Genomic DNA, 19,983 nt, shown 5'->3' with positions numbered 1-19,983 from the left:
GTCTCACCTTTCACCTACTGGACCACAATTCTGTTTAGATTATCTGCATGATTACTAGCTATATACATTTTTCTTACCTAACAGGAAAAAAATAGATGTTTTCTGTTATTTCAAAGGTTTTTAGCCAAACATTTCTTCTAATTGCACTCTGAGTTTTAGCCATCTCTGAGACTGTAGAAACTGTAGAAGAGGTGACGAAGCTCAGGGTCTGGATGCCCTGGGAGTTGTATGATTCATTTAAACTAAAGAAGTTGCATAAACCAGATACAGCTATACCTCCTTTATTGGAAGTATATCTGTTCTTTAGAGTCTCAGAAGTAAGAAACATTTTAATTTATGAGCTTGGGTCCTTCATAAACATTTTCTTCAGGACTGCTGAAGTGACTCTGTGTTTCTCTGACCTGTTTTTTTTTTATCTTTTCCCCTAAACAGTGCAGGGTCATTGTCCAGCAGCCTGGAGAGAGGAGCTTTCATTCATTCTACCAGGTAAATATGCTAGTGTGTTTGTATGTGCTCAGCATGCAATTATTTTTGTTGGTGATGCATTCAAGATGAACCCTTGTTGCATATCTGAGTCATCAAGAGGCTTTTTGTCCCATCATGTCGGTGCTGATTATAGAGATCTGTGGATGTTTTTTGTCCTTCAGTTCTTTCTAAGATGTTTATCATTATGACTCAGGATGGGACATGTCAGTAAACATGTCAGAAATTACAGTTTACACCATGCCATAAAGTGTGTGTTGTAGGCCTATGATTGTGTATATACTGATCCAAAAAACAAAGATACTGTGTAGTTGCTATTTTTAGTGTTCTCAAATGGAAAGCCTTCAAAATACAGTTAAAAAACATTCTGAATGAGTGTTTTCAGATTTTTGGAAACATTCCAGCCCTCTTAAATCTCTTTTTTTCTTGCTGTATTTTTGGATTATATTGGTTGAAAACATCTCTAAGCCATTTATCCTTCAAGCAGAAGCTTTAAGGCTTACCCAACATTAGACCTAACAGCTAAAGCTCACGTACAAACTAGAAACAGCCGTAGCATTACTGTGAAGAGGGGTAGAATTTCTTACAGATAAGCCAGGATATAGATGTTAGCTTGATGCTAACTCATGATGTCTACTACCTTTAATAGGCTAACACAACTAGCATTGTCATTGTGGTCATTAAAAATGATCCCTGGAACTCCAAGCCAGTTTTTGCTATTTTTGGTCAGTCTGTTTTTTTGTTTTTTTTGCAAAACTACATGTACAATCTCAGTCCTTTTGAGCACAATCATGTTATAGACATCTATTTATTCGGGACAACCTGGACTTTCAGAATATGTAAGCTCTAAGATGAATGTAACAAGAGTTCTATGACAAAAAAGACCAGGTAAAAGAATAAACATCGGACTTTATATAAATCACACCCAGATCACCGATGAACAAGTCTGTTTACATCTGCATTTAGTTCCTACAGGCCTTGTTTATCAGGAGAATAAATAGCTTTCTAACAAACACACAACAGAAACTATCACTATCATTTATCCCATAAAACCAGTTCATATTTTGTATGAAAGTTGTGTTCTAGTGTGTAAAATGTGCATGAATCCCATTTTAAGAGCACAATCGTCCTCTTTCCAAAAATTGGGTCATAGAGAACAATTTTTTGTCTGAACTTTCCAAACTGGCAGACTCTTATCTCATCTCTTGTTGATCTTTAGCTGACCCTGATTGGTCACAAGCACAAAGAAACAATAGAAGAAGAGATTGGAGCATCGTAATTGACTGAAAGACTAACAGGGAATTGTTGTCTTTGACTCACAGCAACACTGCAAAGTTTTACATTGCAGAAAATGTAACAGTCATTAACGTGGATTTAGCAATGTGTATATGTATGTATATGCACTCTGCACCTGGATTAAAAACGTTGTGGAAGGGATTTAATGCCAGGAGCTGTCCTTAGATTGGCCCAAAGGTAAGCTTGCAATGAAGATCCGTCTTGCACTACCACTTGGGTTCGTCGGTGACCCAGCGGGAGGGTAATGAAACAACTGATTTGACTTAGTTGAAACAGTTTCGTAAGTAGAGATTCCGATTGTTTCTTAGAATCTTTATAAGTCTGTAACACTACAGTTGAGTCAATGGTCACTTGGTTGAAGCGTAGGAATGACATTTGTCAACAAAACTATCAGTCAGTGAAAGTGAGAGTGTCTGGGATGTGTGTGGGAAAGTGGGAGGGCTTCACCCAGTAGATGAACGAATAAGAGGGAAGCTTCATTTTGCAAAAATTGGAGGACTTGCATCCAACTGCATCCTGCAGTTATGAAATAGACCATTTGCATTCACTTAGAAATCAACCAGGACAATTTGAAACCTATTTTTATTAATTTTTGAGTTATTTTAAGTCTTCTTTTTTTTTTTTTTTTTTTGCCAATGGCTGCAGGATGTTGTGTCCCAAGTGCCCCTAATTTACGTAGCCACTGCTAAAAACTGGTTTTGAAAGCTGCAGCCAGGACAACCCTGCATCTTTAAAATATCTTCATGGAGCATTAGGAGGCAGACAGGTGTTGTATGAATTGTTGTGAGTAAAGTACATTTGTTTCTTGTTCTCCACCAGCTGCTCAGAGGAGCTCCAGACTCTCTGCTGCGCTCTCTTCACGTCCAGAAAGATCCGACAGCATACAACTACATCAAAGTTGGAGGCCAGATTAAGGTAGTCCTGACAGTGTACACACAACTCACCTCAATACAAACAGGGAAACAGAAGGAGTGAGGAAACATCCAATTATGATTCACAAATGTTTTTTTTCTTTAAACAACCAGAAAAGCTCAGATATGGAGTGCTATGAAGCACCACAACTAGTCAATGCTTCCTGTCTTGATCTTCATATATTTGCTACTGTACAGTGATCAACTTGTTTTTAAGTTGGATCTTTCTTTGCACCACCATCCTCAAACGCGCTTAACGAGTGAGAACAAAACTACTGATGTCATGGAGCATCCTGCGTACAAACAGCTGAGGTGGTGGTTTGTGTTTTGTTTGCCTCAGCTGCTTCTATTTTTACATCCAGACATTACAACTCGACAGCAGGTTGTAATTAAATCAACTGTGATATCCTGGTTAGAGTAATTGGAAGAGAAAGGAAATATCCAGGACAAACAATGCACCAAACACGCTGGTCATGCAATTTAATGTTTGCTTCTGCAGAAATTTAGCCACTTTTCAAAGTTAAAGAAAATCAGATTTTTAAAAGCTAATGAAAAACATCAGTTTAACTTGTTTTATCACAGTTGTTTGTTTTTCATTTCCCATGCAGTCTTGCATCAATGACGGAGCAGAATTCAAAGCTGTAGCAGATGCCATGAAAGTGATCGGCTTCACAGCGGATGAGATCCAAACTGTTTACAAGATCCTGGCCACCATCCTGCATCTGGTACCACTTGATAATATCAAATCTTTGCTCATCTATCACACCAGCTGTGACCTAATATGAACACTTTGTGTAGATGTTAAATAAGTGAGTGCCATGTTGGCAAAGTGGACGATTATCCTCGCCAAGATTGTGAGTTTAAGGATTAGAAATGCTTTTTTTATTTGTGTCTTTTATTTGCTCTTTACAGCTGCTGTTTACTCAATCAGTGCATACCTTGTCTAGGGTTTTGGCAGCAAAGATTAAAGGGATTCAATGAAAAATAATCCTATCCTCTCTGGTTTCTTGCAGGGGAACTTGACATTCGGTGTTGACGGTGATGTGACGCTGATAGAGAACAAAAAGCTGGTGTCTGTGATCAAAGATCTGCTGTCCACCAAAGAAGAAAACGTGGAGAAGGCCCTGCTGTACCGCACTGTCGCTACGGGACGAGACGTCATCGAGAAGCAGCACACGGCACAAGAGGCCAGCTACGGACGGGACGCTCTAGCCAAGGTATTTACAGAGAATTTAGAACTTTTTAAAAGAATCTCTCTGCTGTGGGTGGCACAGAGACAAAAAAACAACTTCTGCTACCCTCCGGAGTTGTGACATTTTGTTAAGTGCTTGGCACATTTTTACCACGATTCACACAAGCATGAGTCACAATGTTGTGACTCCAGACAGAGACTGGAGACTGCAGGAAGAAATGCGTGTAGGCAGATTTGAAGAGCAGGACTGTGGGCTGAGAGCTTCAGTCTGACTCACTGGTAGTGTGACATTTCTCTCCCAGTAGCCATCTGCAAACAGTTCATTATGTGTGTGCAAGACTGCTCTGTGACACAGAGGGAGGCTGCTGGTCACCGGCTACCAGCCAGTTGAGCTACTACACTCCAAGACAATGCATTGACCAAGCGAACAGACACCTGTTGAATGTGCTCTTTATGCTTATGTTTGTTTTGATAAAATGGATGGTAGGAATGCATGGTTAAAGGGTAAATTACAATGAGAACAACTGAGTAGGGTTGCCATACTCCCCGAGTTTCAAACTTTGAGGTGAAACAAGTAAAAATCAATCAACATTTATCCTTGTTTTGGTACTGAAACAACAAAAATGGAAGTCTGAAGCACCTGATATTGGGTGATTTAATGTTTTGCACCAAAAATTGCAGGCAAACTGCAATTTTATGTGCAGAAAATTATTCAGACTCCCTTCGCTTTTCTCAATTTTGTTATGTTGCAGCCTGATGCTACAGTCAATTAATATATTTTTTCCAATTAATCTACATTCAGTGCCTCAGCATGGAAAAGTGAAAACAGAATTTTAGGAATTTTTACAAATTTTTTAAAAAGAAAAAACTGAAATATCACACTGACATGAATATCCAGAGTCTTTGCAACAATGCTTGAAAATTAGCTCAGGTTCCTCCTATCTCTCAATCTTTGCTGAGATGTTTCTACACCTTCATTAGACTCCACATTTGGTAAATTAAACTGATTGGACGTGGTTGGCAAAGGTACACACCTCTCTATGAAGGTCAAACCAAACCACAAGGTAAAAGGAACTGCCTGCAGAGCTCAGAGACAGGATTGTTGCCAGGCACAGATCTGGGGGAGGATGCAAAAAAATGTCTGCTACACTGAAGGTTCCCGAGAGCACAGTCGGCTTCATAATTCTGAAATGGATGAAGTTTGGATCAACCAAGACTCTTTTAAGCACTGGACATCCAACCAAACTGAGCTATGGGGGGATAAGGCCTGTGTAAGAGAGGGGACCACAAATCTGATGGTCACTCTGACTGAGCTCCAGAGATCCTGTGTGGAGATGGGACAAAGTTCCAGAGGGACAACTATCACTGCAGCTCTCCACCAATCTGGGCTTTAGGGCAGAGTGGCTGGATGGAAGCCTCTCCTCATGCAAAATGCATGAGAGCCCACTTAAGAGTTTGGAAAAGACCCCGAAAGACTCTCAGACTGTAAGAAACAAGATGCTCTGGTCTGATAAAAACCAAGATTGACCTGTTTGTCCTTAATTCTAAATGAAGAAAACCGAGCACCGCTCATCACCTGTCCAATATCATCCGAACAGTGAAGCATGGTGGTGGCAGCATCATGCTGTGGGGGTGCTTTTCAACAGCAGGGACTGGAAGACCAGTTTAGGGAAAGCTTAATGGAGCAAAATGCAGAGATATCCTCAATGAAAATGTGTCCTGCAGTGCTCAGGACCTCAGACTGGGCCAAAGGTTCACCCCCCACCCTGATAAGGACTGTAAGCATGCAGCCAAGGCAACACAGTTGTGTCTTGGGGACAAATCTGTGAATGTTTTAGATTGACCTAGCCAGAGCCTGGACTTGAACCCTATCGGTCCCTATTCAACCTGACTGAGCTTCAGATTTGCAAAGATGAATGGCAGAAAATCCTCCAATCCAGGTGTGCAAAAATTGTTGCGCCCAGAAAAACTCAAGACTGTAATTGTTGCCAAGGTGCTTCAACTAAATACTGGGTAGAGGATCTGATTGTGATATTTCAGTGTTTTCTTTTTACTGAATGTGCAAAAGAATAAAAATTCTGCTTTAACATTGTCATTATGCAGAACTGAATGTAGATTAAAGAGGAAACATGAATTTAAGCAATTGTTGCATCATGCTGCAACATAACAAAACTGAAAAATTGAAGACGTCTGAATGCACTGTAACAAAACATCCTAATACCATGTATGCAAATGAAAACACAAGCTTTGATACTTAACTAGGGCTGGGTATTGCCACTGATTTCCTGAATCGATTCAATTTCGATTCACATGGTCCCTCAATGAATCGATTTGATTTCCGATTCAATATCGATTCATTGAGGGATATTTCAGTACCTGTTTTGCTTGAATATGCAAGGGGGTCTTAGAGAACTAATGGCAGAAATTATACTTTCAGTTGAATAATTAATAAGAAACCTTCTAACTAGGCCCAATATTTAAAATATTAAAGTTCACACTAAAAACTGACCCCAAACTTCTTTCCTGAAAATACTTTTTATTGACCAACACATTTGATCAATCAACATAATAAAGTGCGACTTAACAGTCAGTATTAAAAGATCAATCTTTGAAAAAAATGAATCGATATCGAAAATTTAAATAAAATATCGATCTGAATCGGAAAATAGATTTTTTGAACCCAGCCCTATACTTAACTGCTTTCAAACTAGACTGTAAACACCTTTATTTCTGCTCTAATGAGCAGAGCACCACTGTGATCAGCAGCAGCATCACATGGCCCATGAAAGCTTTACCGCTTAGCACAGACCCCCAACATGAACACACATGTAGCAGCAGATGAAGACACACATGCACACACACACACACAATTCACATCCTATTAGCATGCATCCTGCACCTGTACACGCCACGTGGAACAGATGGAGAGTAATTGGTGGAAAAGTGATGAAGGAAAAAGGAAGTGAAGACTACAAAGAGCTACTGAGGGAAGGACTGTGAGGAAGAAAAGTACAGAGTAAGGAAAGGCAGAGAAAGGAAGCAGCTATGATGAATGTTTGAAAAGAACCCTGTCCACAAATGATTACAGAAAAAAAGTGAGGCAGATCTGTAAGCTTGAAAGCAGCATGGTGTGAGAGGAGGAAAGAGCAAGGAGTGTTAGGTTAGAAAGCCAGGTACATTAAGAAATAGAAATAATTACTCTTAAAGCAAGGAAACATTTGATAAATCTAATATTATACTTTATGAAAAGATTCAAATCAATGGATTATAAGTCTACTATCCTTTAATTTCAAAACCTGCTGTAGGGATTTTTGTGGCCACTGGAGAAGCTGCAGAAACAAGCTGTTAACACGAAACTAACATTTGGTTTTAGTTTTGTTTATGAGGCCCTTAAACCTGCAGTCCATCCTTTGAACAGCAGAGGGCGACTCCGCTGGTTGAAAACCACAGTAATGCTTCTGGATGAACACTTCACCTACTTTCATTTGATCAAATACCCAGGATAAGACATTTAACATAATTCTTTGGTGTCAATATATAGGTTTTAATCTGCTTTACAACAGCAGGATGGTCAATTTTATAAATATGAGCCCTGTTAGAGTAAAATTGAATATAAATGAATGAATATTAACCCCTTTTATGCAAATATGGTCAGCTCTTGCCCCAAAATTCACTTCCAAAATGCTCCTTAGTACAGCAGTTGTCCACAAAGCAAAAGCTAGTATTGCATGTGGTTGCGGCTGTCTTTTAGGTGTTCTTTGTTTCCCCTGTACTATGTGGATTTTTTGTTGTTCCTAGGCCATGTACGAGCGACTGTTCTGCTGGATTGTGGGACGAATTAATGACATCATTGAAGTGAAAAACTACGACGCCAGAATCCATGGGAAGAACACCGTCATCGGAGTGCTGGACATCTATGGATTTGAGATTTTCCAGAACAACAGGTTTGGATGATGCACATCATTTCAACACAGTTTAAAACAACAAAACAATATTGCATCCTGGATGATTGTGCAGCCCTGTGCAATAGAAAGAGAAGGAAAGTGTTCATTGTACATTTTAAACTCACTCATGCCTCTGTTTTGTTCTGCAGCTTTGAGCAGTTCTGCATCAACTACTGTAACGAGAAGCTGCAGCAGCTGTTCATCCAGCTGGTGCTAAAGCAGGAACAGGAAGAGTATCAACGAGAAGGAATCCCCTGGAAACATGTAAGAAGCGTATTTTTGTACATACTGTGCTTAAATTAAGTTTGGGACACATTTGTATTGAAAATGCTACCCTTTAAGGTTGTATTAAATCAATATTCCTCAGTATTATAAAGTAGTAGAGGGCACCAAATTTTAGTTTGATTTATGCTGTAGATTTCCAAAGACCTCAAGAAATTATATGGAAAGTTATTAACACTACTCTTTATTTATGGTGTCTTTAACCCTGTTCCCCCTGTGTTTTCAGATTGATTACTTTAATAACCAGATCATTGTGGATCTGGTGGAGCAGCAGCACAAAGGGATCTTCTCTGTGCTGGATGAAGCCTGCATGAATGTGGGAAAAGTGACAGACGAGGTTTTTCTCCAAGGACTCAATGGGAAACTGGCCAAACATGCACACTACACCAGCCGCAAGGTAGGAAACTATGAATATATCACTTATTTTAACTTGAAATATCAGAAGGAGCATGGCTGGTGATTTTCTTTGACATAAAGGACGAGTCTTTTCTCCACTGCGACTCAGTTTTTCCTCTTGGTTATTAAAGTTAAAAAAAGTTCAAGAAAATTAAAGAAATGAAAAATACAAAAACTTCAGCTGAGAAATAGCTGCTGGTTCTGCAGAAAAAAAACAAACTTATACTTAACTTTTTAAACTAATATCCACCAATACAGCTATCATGCTGATCATTCTCAGTTAGCTCAAGAGTTTCAGTGACTGTCTTAGGGGTAAAGGAAATTGTGCAGTTGTTGCGCAGTGGTGCAGGGTTTAGTGCTTTTGCCTCCCAGCAAGAAGGTTCCTAGTTCACTTCCCAGTCAGGGCCTTTTTTGTGCAGAGTTTGCATGTTCTCCCTGTGCATGCATGGGTTCTCTTCCGGCTTCCTCCCACCACCAAAGACATGCTCGTTAGGTTAATTGGTGACGCTAAATTAGCTGTAGATGTGAGACTGCCTGGTTGTTTGTCTCTATATGTCAGCCCTGCAATTGACTGGCGACCAGTCAATGGGTGTACACCTCCTCTCGCTAAATGATAGTAGGATAGGCTCCAGTCCCCAGTTTAACCTCTTTTTCTTTTTTTTTTTTTTAAATCTCTGACCTGTAAGTGCCTGAACAAGTCTTGGTTCTTCTAATCAAATTTTCTTCTGTTCTTGAAAGCCCTTGATTTTTCTGTCTTTTGAACTTAATGTTTGTGTACTCTGACACCCTTATTGGATAAATATATGAAGAATAACAACATAAGATTATAAGAAATAAACCTAAACAACAATATTTACATCTATCAATGGCATTATACAGCATTGAAACAATTAAAAAGACCTTGACCTTTAATTTAAACTTGAAGCAGTAAATCAGATAGTGTTGATGCAGGAAGTTGCTTCAGTAACCTGAGAACAGCAGAGGGCAGATTTCACCATGCTGTATGTAACCATTAGACACAGAGAGAGCAAGGAGAGTGAACATGATCCTGTTAGTTTTGATAATCAGGATGGATCACGGGCTAATTCACTCTAATGGTGCGTACGGCCAGACAGATATAAGCCGATTTACTCTGCTAACATCCATCCAGTCTGTTTAGGGATCAGATGACGGAGATAAGGAGAAAGTCGGCCATCAAACGCTGATCTAGAGCTGCTGCAGATGTAACGGCCTGATAAGTGGTGTTCAAACTATAGCTTTGTTTATCTCTACAAGGCTGCAGTTTTCTCTGCAAACACAAGGTGGCACTAGCCATCCTGGAGAGCCAGAGTGAGTCTGACTCGACACTTTGTAGAAGTGATGTCACTGCCAGCCAATGGGAGAGTATGGAGCTGCTGCTCTGCTGTGTTAAAGCTGGTGTTGGAGGAGGGAGGTGAAGGGGATGTTTTAACACATTTATGAGGAGAAAAGTGTGGGGAAAGATGGAGAGTGAGATGGTGATGCAGTGGGGAATGAAAGGTAAACTTCTGCATCCTGTATGTTTTAAATACTGAAAGCAACAGGCTGCACCTTAACAAGAAAGCCTATTCAACCGCTTCCTGGCAACTCCATGTTCCCATGCAAAGAGAGAATATTGAGCCAGCTCGATGGGCGCTGCTACTTCTTAAAGTGAGTCGAGCACACAATAAAGAGAGAGTACAGAGGAAGAGCCAACACGGGGTAAAGATTGTGCTGTGCTGCAGGGTGTATTGATTCATGAGGCTTCCCTTCAATCTTGGAGTCAATCCGCTCCCTGCTGTCGCCCTTCTGCTGCTGCTCTCTGACCTCCTCCTCCTTCTCCTGCAGCATGCTTTGAAAAGAAAATAAAGCCTTAAAACTTGCAGCGATCCAGCTGTTACTTCCTGGAACAAATGAATCAATATAAGCCCGAGATTATTTTTTTATTCCTCTGCAGCCCTACTGTCTGGAGTCTTGTTGCCAGGTAACATTAACATAATGGACCTTCAATCAGGATGTAGTGCAAATTGTTGGGGGCTTTAGTGGCTCTCAGGAGCATTTTTGAGGGGGATGGACGGCTTGGGTTGCCATTAAAATTAACAATCATGTCTGCTAACTTGTCCTTAGTGCATTACAGACAAAGCTCTTATTATATTATAGCTGAAATAAACTGACGGATCAGGGGAGGGACTCGCCTTCCTTGATATTGAATTCACAAGCAGCATCAAATCAACTCATTATTTGTTTCGCACATGCAGCTATGAGCAGATTTGAGGACATTTTATTGTTTTTCTTTCGTAAAAAGTCTAACAATCCTCATAAAGATACAATGTAAATGTAAGAACTATGTGTAACCAGGCTGATTGTCTCACAAATATTAACACTCGTCTGAATGTGAGCACTTCTTCACTTATTTAAGGTTAACCCTCTGTTACACTTGGAAATTTCTGTCATCTAGAGGCAAATGGTAGAATTTATTATTATCACTATTTTGCTGCAAAGTTTAGCCATGACATTACATCGTGATAATATGGCTGTAATATTTGAAAAATGTGTTGTGTAATGGGACAAAATTAGATGGTGCACAATAACTAATAATGCATCAAAACTAATTTTGCTTCTAATCTTTAACTACCCAAGATCATCATTTAAAAAATACAATCAGGCCTTCATCCTTTATTATATAGAGTTTAACTCAACTTTTATGTGTTCCTCATATGTACAGAATACAAAATTCTTTTCTGCAGTGCCTGATAGATTACAATGTGGTGTATGATTGGACTAAATAGGAACTGAAAGGGCTTATTAAGGTGATGAGCTGTAGATCAGACACTGCACAAAACCTTTAAATGCTTTGAAGTTGATTTTACTGCTTATCTTTCAAGACAGTGATTTTAAAAAATCCATCATTTATTTTACATAAAACAGTGATATGATATAATTAATGGATCCAACATTGCACAGAAACTAGCCAAACATCAAAATAAACCGTGTTACTGATCTCTTGCTAATCCAATAATGTGATTATGAAGAAGAACAGCATCCCATGGGTGTTCAATTCCAGGCACCGACCCGGAGAGACTGCTGGTCAACAACAGCATGAGTATGCGGATGAAAGTCTTTCAGTCCCTGGTCCTCCTGGTCTTACTATACTCTTGTAAAGCCTGGATGTTGACTGATGGCCAGAGGTGCAGACTGGAATCCTTTGTGGCAACTTCTCTTTGGTGCATTTTTGGGTATTGTTGACTCGGGATGGGTATCGAAATGCAGCACCAACATGGAATGGTACCAACACATCCAATGCCTACCGGACCGAATTACAACACAGATATTGATACTTCAGTTCAATATCCCGCCATCCCAAAGCCATCCTCTGCCCCCGGAAAAAAAGACAAGAAATATGCTGTGGATATTTGTGGTTATGTAAACTGTCTTTATTTCAGCAGTGCATGAATGTCTTAAAATTGTGTTGCTGTGTTGAGTAATGTCTCTGCTCTGCTTGCATTTTCCTACCAAGAAATAATCACTTTGACCCACACATTTACTCAATAATTTGTCTCTGAGGTAATGCCAGTTTATGAATTTTCCTTGAGCCTCTTTTATGAAGAGGTTACACTGTTTTCCATGTCTTTTCCCATGTTTTACTGACATACTTTAAAAAATACTTCTGTGAATCATTTACAATTCCAAGACAGCTAATGCTGACATGCTCAGGAGAGCAAGGGTGGGAAGGGTCAGCGGCATGATCCAGCTCACTGGGTGACCAGTACAGGACTGAGGTTGATGTGGCGAAATCATATTCTCCCTACCCTGGCCTCCTCTTAGTGTAACCCATCCCATTTCCTCAAAAGTTTGCCAGGTTTACATCTCCACAAACATGGTCAAAAGAGGATTATGAAGGAGGGGGAATAAGTTCTTATCATTGTGTAACAGTGCATTCAGCAGAACAGCAGTCTCTGGGGACAGGGGTTCTCATCTGTCACAATAAAAGCCTGGCTTCTCTACGGGATATTTGCAGTTACAATATCGTTAGTTTCTGTCACTTGACTTAATTATTTATAAGTTTATTTTATGTTTGCTGACTCTTTCTGTTGGTCTTGATTTTGGTCTATCCGGTTCATTTTCATGAGGCGAGATGCAGGGATGGAACTATATATAACATGCATTTCATTTGAAATAGACTAAGTTCTGCAAATATGTAAACAATAGAGCAAACAGTTTTATTCATTTGTAGAGCACGGTAACAGTAGTCAACGTTTTCAGTACAATTCTGTCTACTTACCATGTACTTAAACCTTCTACTTTTAATTAGCTCTTTTGTTTTTAGCACCACCTGGTGGTTGTAGTTATATTTGCCATCTTGCTTTTTCTGCAGTTTGTAAAATTCTTACAATTTAGATTAAATACTTTGGTTTTAGTTGAAACGAATACACTCACTGTGAGTCTCTATGGGTGTTCTTGTGACGCAAGCATTCTGTGGAAAAGTAAATTGCATGCTTGCATCTGAGAATCTGGAGCTTTTGCATAATCTGAAATGAATGTGACCCAATTGAGTTAGAGTCCAAGCTCATTTGTCTTTTATTTTATACATATTTATGTTTCATACATACAGTGAAACAAAATTGCACGACTCAGGATCAGCGTACAAAGACTGTCTCTCTAAAATAACCATCCTAGCATATATATTTTATCTTTATCACTCTGAAAATGCCTTCAATACAGTTCCTTTATTGCAGACGAGCAGTGAAACCTTGAATGACTCTACTAAAGAAAAACGCAGAAAATCATCTCTGTGTTTACATAAATGTGACCTAAAATAGACATCCTAACCTACACTCATGATGTAAATCAGCTCTCGGCTAAGCTGATGAAAATATTCAGGGCTGTGAGGGTACGAAGTGTTCACAGGAGCTGTGCAGACTTTTAACACCCACTGCTGCTCTCCACCACCATCTCCATCTCTTCACGTCTGTCTGCCAGGAAGAGGGTGCGAAGGTGGGAAAAAAAGATGCTGTGTGAGAGGGAGAGATTGCAGAGAGGAGGAGAGGTGTGCAAGGAGAGACTGGGACTTCCATGTGAGAGGTGGTCAGAGATGCACGTCAAGGGAGAGGAAGGGTTTAGAGGCAGGATGGAGGATGAAAATCAGGACAGGAAATCAGGGTAGATGCTGATGTTTAATGCATATTCTTAATTAGTGATGCATTTTAATCTTTTTTTTCTTTTAAATCAGTGCAACATGTGAATGAGCGGCTTATAAAACTGAATTGCAAAAATTACATCAGCAGTTCTTCTTCATCAAGTATCGGTTGCTTATTTCCTTCTCAGACTTTCCTCTCAACCAACTCCTTTCCAGGATCAACCAGCTGCTTTGATAAGCTTCAGTTAACCCAGTGTACACTCTTTGCACAGCACCATATGGCAGACATAGAAAGTTAGCTTCTGGCTGGATCACACACAGAAGAATTAAACATCATAATGGGTATTTTTCAGTGTTATTAGTGAAGATGTGAACTGCTGAAATCCCACAGGTGATATTTGATTAAGTTGAAACTAGGGATACCTTGGGCAGGTTTTATGTAGCCCATACCAATCACCGATGAGTGAGATCAGCCAATAATGGTTCCAGTATTGATTATGTTTGTGTTTTGATAAATCAGCTGGTTTCATGGTTGATCAGTCTATTTGGCCAGTAGTGCACTGGGAATCCCTGCAACTGGCAGCATAACCTGATAAAAGCAGTACAAAAGTCATCCTTATTGAGCCAACGGCATGCTTTTACTGACTTGGTTGAACAGAGCAGTAACCTCCCAAACAGTAATGCAAAAAGAAAAGTAGATATAATACATGCTGAAAAAGTATTAAGCCTATGTATCAGGATAAACAGTGCAAACTAGGCCCAGAACACTGACTCAGTAACTTATGCTAACTCAAGAAAGGGCGACATCTGTGCATCAGCAGGGGGTCAGCTGTTAGCCTAGCAGACTCACCGTTCTCCATTGAGGTGCAGTGTGTAATATTTAGGCTAATAGCATTTAGGAGAATGAATTTGGTAAAAATGTAACATGATATGTAGAAATAGGCCTTTCTAAATCAGTGTTTAATCACCTGGATATACTTTTTTTTCTTTTTATTAACTTAGAATAAGCCTACTATACATACATAGGGAGGGTCCCCTCCATGGAAGCTGCCTTCTTGGATCTCTGCAATTTGCATGTTTATTTTTTTTTTACATGTTTTCTCCACAAGATTGTGGTTTGGAGTTTACAAAAAAAATTTCCAAATGAAAGCAAAGTGGGCTCTCTTGTTTTGCACTGAGGAGAGACTTCTGTCTAGCCACTCCACCATAAAGCCCAGATCAGTGGAGGTTTACAGTGATGGTTATCCCTCAGGAACTCTGTCCCGTCTCCACTCAGGATCTCTGGAGCTCTGTCAGAGTGACCATCAGGTTCTTGGTCACCTCTCTTGCTAAGGTCCCTTCTCCCTCGATTGCTCAGTTTGGCTAAGCGTCCAGCTTTCGGAAGAGTCCTTGTTGTGCAGAACCTCTTCCATTTGAGAATAGTGGACACCCACTTTTACAGCAGCACATCTTTCAGAAGTGAAATTTACCATTTAAATCCTTCTTAGACATTTTCATAAAACCCTCATTACAGTGTTTTTAATACATGAATCAAGCAAACCAGCTACCTGAGTACTCATGAGTATAAAACATTTGACTTGGTGCAAAAATGGCTTTCAAAGATGAAAACAGAGAAAAAGGCAAACATACAAGACTGTGTATGTATTTATTTACAAGGAATAAGGAACTACAACTTCCACAATGCTTTGTGATTAATTTTATTTATTGTAAATGATACATTTTCAAGTTTTCAAACAAAAAAATGTACCTTTTTTCTACACATAATGAAGTGATTATATTTGAAATTATGATGTAGTAATGCACTGACCCTTCCAAAAAAAAGTCACACACTCTAATATTTCATCGGGCTGCCTTTAGCTTTGATTACTGCAGGCATTTGCTGTGGCATCATTTCATTATGCTTCTGCAATGTCACAACATTTATTTCTGCCTAGAGTTGCATTCGTTTTTTGCCAAGATCTGCAGTAATTATCCAATGGGAGTCTCTTATCTATTTTCTGAGTTAAATCGAGGTTGTGACATGCAGTGTATGTCATAGTTTTATTTGCTGGCGGCACATATTATCATCATCATCAGTTGACAGACTTCATTCACGACTTGGTAGACATTTCCATAGTAACCAGGGACTCCACCAATCAGCAGCGTTGCTTTGACACTCAAGGATTGAGGCTAGGATTGCGAATAAACCATGTTTTTCTTAAAACGAGGTTGATACCTTGAGAACTTCTGGCCTCTGCAGGAGTATATACCCTCGTTGCACACTTAGGTAGCTTGTGGCAAGTCTAACTTTGATATTTCTATTCATTTTTCCACTATGGAGAAAATTAATGATATTTTGCTTCCAGAACCATGGTGGCCACTGCGCTCTTGGCAACCTTCAGTGCTACAGAAGTTTTTAGTAGCCTTCTTCAGATCTGTGCCTTGCAACATCCTGTCTCTGAGCTCTGCAGGCAGTTCCTCTGACCTCATGCTATGATATGCAACCATACGATCCTTTCCCTGTCTGTTAGGAGGCCAAAAAGAGGATGCATTTGAAAGAACCCGCCTTTGACATGTACACAGATCTGATATCTGAAAAGGCATGTCAAATATTTACCATATATCATCTTTTAAAACAAGTTCAAATGTAAGTCCAGAGAAACTTTTTCTAAAGACACAAATATTTCTCACACAGAGGCGTTAATCCAGAATAAAACAGAGCCTCTGTTTTCCTCATTAGTGTAGGTGTGAGATTTCTGTGGCTAAATGTCAAGTAGAATTGGAGAGCTAATTTCACACAAACTCCAGCAACATGTGTTTCTTGATAAAACAGCACTGTAGCTTGATGAAGAAAATCTCAGTTGCTGAGCAACTCTGAGTGACTTTTGAGCCCTGCCAGCACCCGTCTCTCACTGCCACCACCTCCACAAGACAAACAAAAAAATACATACAGTTAAAATCTCTGCTCCAAAGTGTTTCAGATTTGCATGTGAGCATCAGCCCAGAGAAGCGAGGAGACAAAGAAATTGAAAGAGGATGCAGAAGGAAGTGACTGAGTCAGAGATCTATTCCTGTAACGCGATCTGTGCTGCATGTCTGAAGGATGCTACACTCTGTCTTTACCCTTTGTCCATCTGTGTGCAGAAGCACTTTCCGTCCTCACTGTTATTGTGGTCTAATCGTTCGATCAATGGAAACTTTCAGGATTTACATCACATGCTCACATTGAATGACTAATGGCTGTCAGAGCAGAGCAAACGCTTACATACAGATACACGTGTTGGTAGAGCTCTGAAATAATCTCATTAGATATGAAAAATAGAGGAAAAGAGGAGGCGAAGTTTGTATATCTGACAGAGACGTCCTCCTGTGCTGTCTTCACATCTCAGTATGCCATGTTGCTTGGGTTTGTTGTTAAAAATTTTCTTTTATTTGTTTCCAGGCTTCTCATCCTTGTTCTGAATTAATCAGATGTTTTTGATGCAAAGGATCCACGGGTTTGTGAGGCACGGGTTTGTTTACACAGCGTCTCTTACCTAGAGGGAAATGATAGGATTGGATACGCAGCAGATGCAATGATGCAGTTTGAAAAATATGTTTTTTTGCAGTTGTTCGTTTCAGGTTAGTGATTGCTCTGATGTTTGAGTCGCTTCATAAATGTTTTACTCCTGCTGACTAACTTCCAGCGATCTGGATACTTTTTAGTGGAGTCATTCAGCTTTTAACTCAGCTTTTTAGGTCACTGCACCACAAACAGACCGGATGGAGATATTGTTTGTTTTTCTTGTCTCATTCTATTATTGTAGCTGTGTCTTCTGAACCACCGGGCATGAACTAGGGCTGTCAGGCGCTTCTTTTTGAATCATGATCAGTCCCTACATTCCTATAAATTATTGCAGTTAAACCTTTTTTTTGGCGTGTTTAGGATTCAAATGTTTTGCTTTTCAAAACAAATCTTAAAGCCCATGTTGACAATGTGAATCAATGGGCTTAATGCTTATTTCAAATGCACTGCTTAACGGGGTTACTTCTAAAGACATATGCTGGAGGGCATGTACAAAATAACTCACTGATGTCCAATGATTTCTGGTTGATACATAACACTTTTTTTTTCTTTTGAGTTTAGTTTGAATTAGGAGATTTTCTCAAGAAACTGTTCTTTGTCATGATTTACTTTGTCCAACGCTAATTCCAAAGAAGTTAGGGCACTGTGTAAAATGTGAATTAAAAACAGACTGCAACGATTACGAATCTCATAAAGCCATATTTAATTCAGAATAGAGTATATATAACATATAAGACATTGAAACTGAGACATTTTACCATTTCATGAATAATAATAGCCTATTTGGAATCTGATAGGACCAACAACATTAAAAAAAAGTAGGGACGGGGCAACAAAATGTGAGAAAAGTAAGCAGTACAAAAGAAAAACAGCTGGAGGAGCATTTTGCAACTAATTAGGTTAATTGACAAAAGGGCAGTAGCATGACTGGGTGTAAAAGGATCATTTAAGAGAGGCAGAGTCTCTCTGAAGTTAAGATGGACAGAGGTTTACCTCTCTGTGAAAATATTCTGCCTAAAAAATTTCAGAAAATTTGCAAAGCCTATGAATATCCCAGGATCTACAGTCCATAATGTCTTAAAAGGATTCAGAGAATGTGGAGAAATCTCCATGCATAATTGACAAGGCTGAAGGTTAATAATGGATACTCGTGGTCTCGGGTGACATTGCGGTAAAAACAGGCATGATTTTGTACTGGAAATCACTGCGTGAGCTCAGGAACTCTTCCAGAAATCATTGTCAACAAGGCTGGCTTGTGTTGTAAAGCTGTATCACGCAAAGAAGAAGCCATATGTAAACACAATCCAGAAACACCGGTGTCTTCTCTGAGCTAAAGCTCATTTAAATGGACTGAGGCAAAATGGAAAACTGTTCTGTGGTCAGATTAATCAAATTTGAAATTCCTCTCAAAAATCACAGACACGGTGTCCTGTGGACTGAAGAGGAGAGGGACCATGCAGCTTGTTATCAGGGAACAGTTCTAAAGCATGTATCTCTGATGGTATAGGGTTGCATTAGTGTCTATGGCGTGGGAAGCTTACACATCTGGAAAGGCACTATCACTGCAGAAAAGCAGATAGAGGTTTAGAGCAACAAATGCTCCTATTCAGACAACTGAACTGGCCTGCCTGCAGTCCGGATCACCAACGGACCACCAACGGAAACATTTGAGGCATCCTAAAAAAAAATCAGCCAAAGATGACCAGGACTGTTGAGCAGCTAGAATCGCACATCAGATAAGAGTGGGACAACATTCCTCTTCCAAAACACCAGCAACTGATCTCCTCACTTCCCAGACATTTATAAACTGTTGTTAAAAGAAGAGGGGATGCTACACAATGATAAACATGACCCTGTCCCTACTTTTTTGGGATGTGATGCTGCCATCGAATTCCAAATGAGCATCTTCTATGTTTTATATTTTGCATTGTGAATAAAACATGGGTTTATGAGATTTGCAAGTCTGTTTTTATTTACAATTTACACAGTGCCCCAACTTTTTTGGAATTGTGGTTGTATTGGTCCAGTTTTGAGCTAAGATCACTTCCTGTTCAGATAATAATCCGCTTCTGTTTTGTAATTTAATGGGGACGTTCTGGTCAATTGAAGATGCCTACAGAAGCTCAACCACTGAATGAAGAACTTGCTACAGATTGGAAAGTAAATGAAAATAGAGGAAAGGAAGTGGATAGATGGATTTCTGCTGTGGAGCTCTGAAATCAGTTTTTGGCTCAGACTGTATAACAGGCTTTTACATTTTGACAATAGATGTTTACTGATCAATGGGGCCAGATTCATCAGCAACGTGCAGGAGTAACTTCTGCTTGTTGTGAGGTTTTACCCTGGATATGCTGTATAAAGATAAGGTTAAAGGAGCAAAATTAGCATCTCATGATAGTGTTAGGTCTATTAAGAAAGTGTCTACACTTTATTGTCCAACAACTTAAAGGGGACATATTTTACCCCTTAAAGACAAGTTTATATTGGTCTCAGAGGTCCCCGAAACATGCCTGTGAAGTTTGTTGCTGAAAAAACACTCCAGTATTGGATTTTTTCATGTCTAAAAACCCCTCTGTTTCAGCCCTTCTCAGGACAAGCCGTTTCTGTGGCTTTGAATGGTAATTAGCTGTCTGGCGCCACCCCTGACCACACCCCTCTCATGACGTGGATGCAGCACTCGTACTATTACAGACACTTTTTTTTTTCCAAAGTTTAGACTTGGATTCGAACCATCGAGGCCCCTGGTGAGGTCACTAGATGTAAAATCTGAGAACGACTTGTTTCTGCACACATTTTCTGAA

The 19,983-nt window shown here is 39.6% G+C and overlaps 1 protein-coding gene across 1 annotated transcript in view; it reads left to right on the top strand.

Annotated features, from left to right (window-relative positions):
• The window catches only part of myo1d (myosin 1D), a 195,779-nt gene that overhangs the window by 38,964 nt on the left and 136,832 nt on the right, over positions 1–19,983 (top strand). Inside the window, exons 5-11 of the mRNA XM_041815097.1 lie at positions 433–486; positions 2,599–2,694; positions 3,299–3,415; positions 3,704–3,907; positions 7,681–7,826; positions 7,976–8,090; positions 8,335–8,505. Coding sequence (XP_041671031.1) covers positions 433–486; positions 2,599–2,694; positions 3,299–3,415; positions 3,704–3,907; positions 7,681–7,826; positions 7,976–8,090; positions 8,335–8,505 — 903 coding nt within the window. The remainder of the gene's footprint in view (positions 1–432; positions 487–2,598; positions 2,695–3,298; positions 3,416–3,703; positions 3,908–7,680; positions 7,827–7,975; positions 8,091–8,334; positions 8,506–19,983) is intronic.

Source organism: Cheilinus undulatus, linkage group 20 (genome assembly GCF_018320785.1).
Source record: "Cheilinus undulatus linkage group 20, ASM1832078v1, whole genome shotgun sequence".
NCBI classification, from domain to species: Eukaryota; Metazoa; Chordata; class Actinopteri; order Labriformes; family Labridae; genus Cheilinus; species Cheilinus undulatus.
This window is presented reverse-complemented; position numbering and strand designations above follow the sequence as displayed.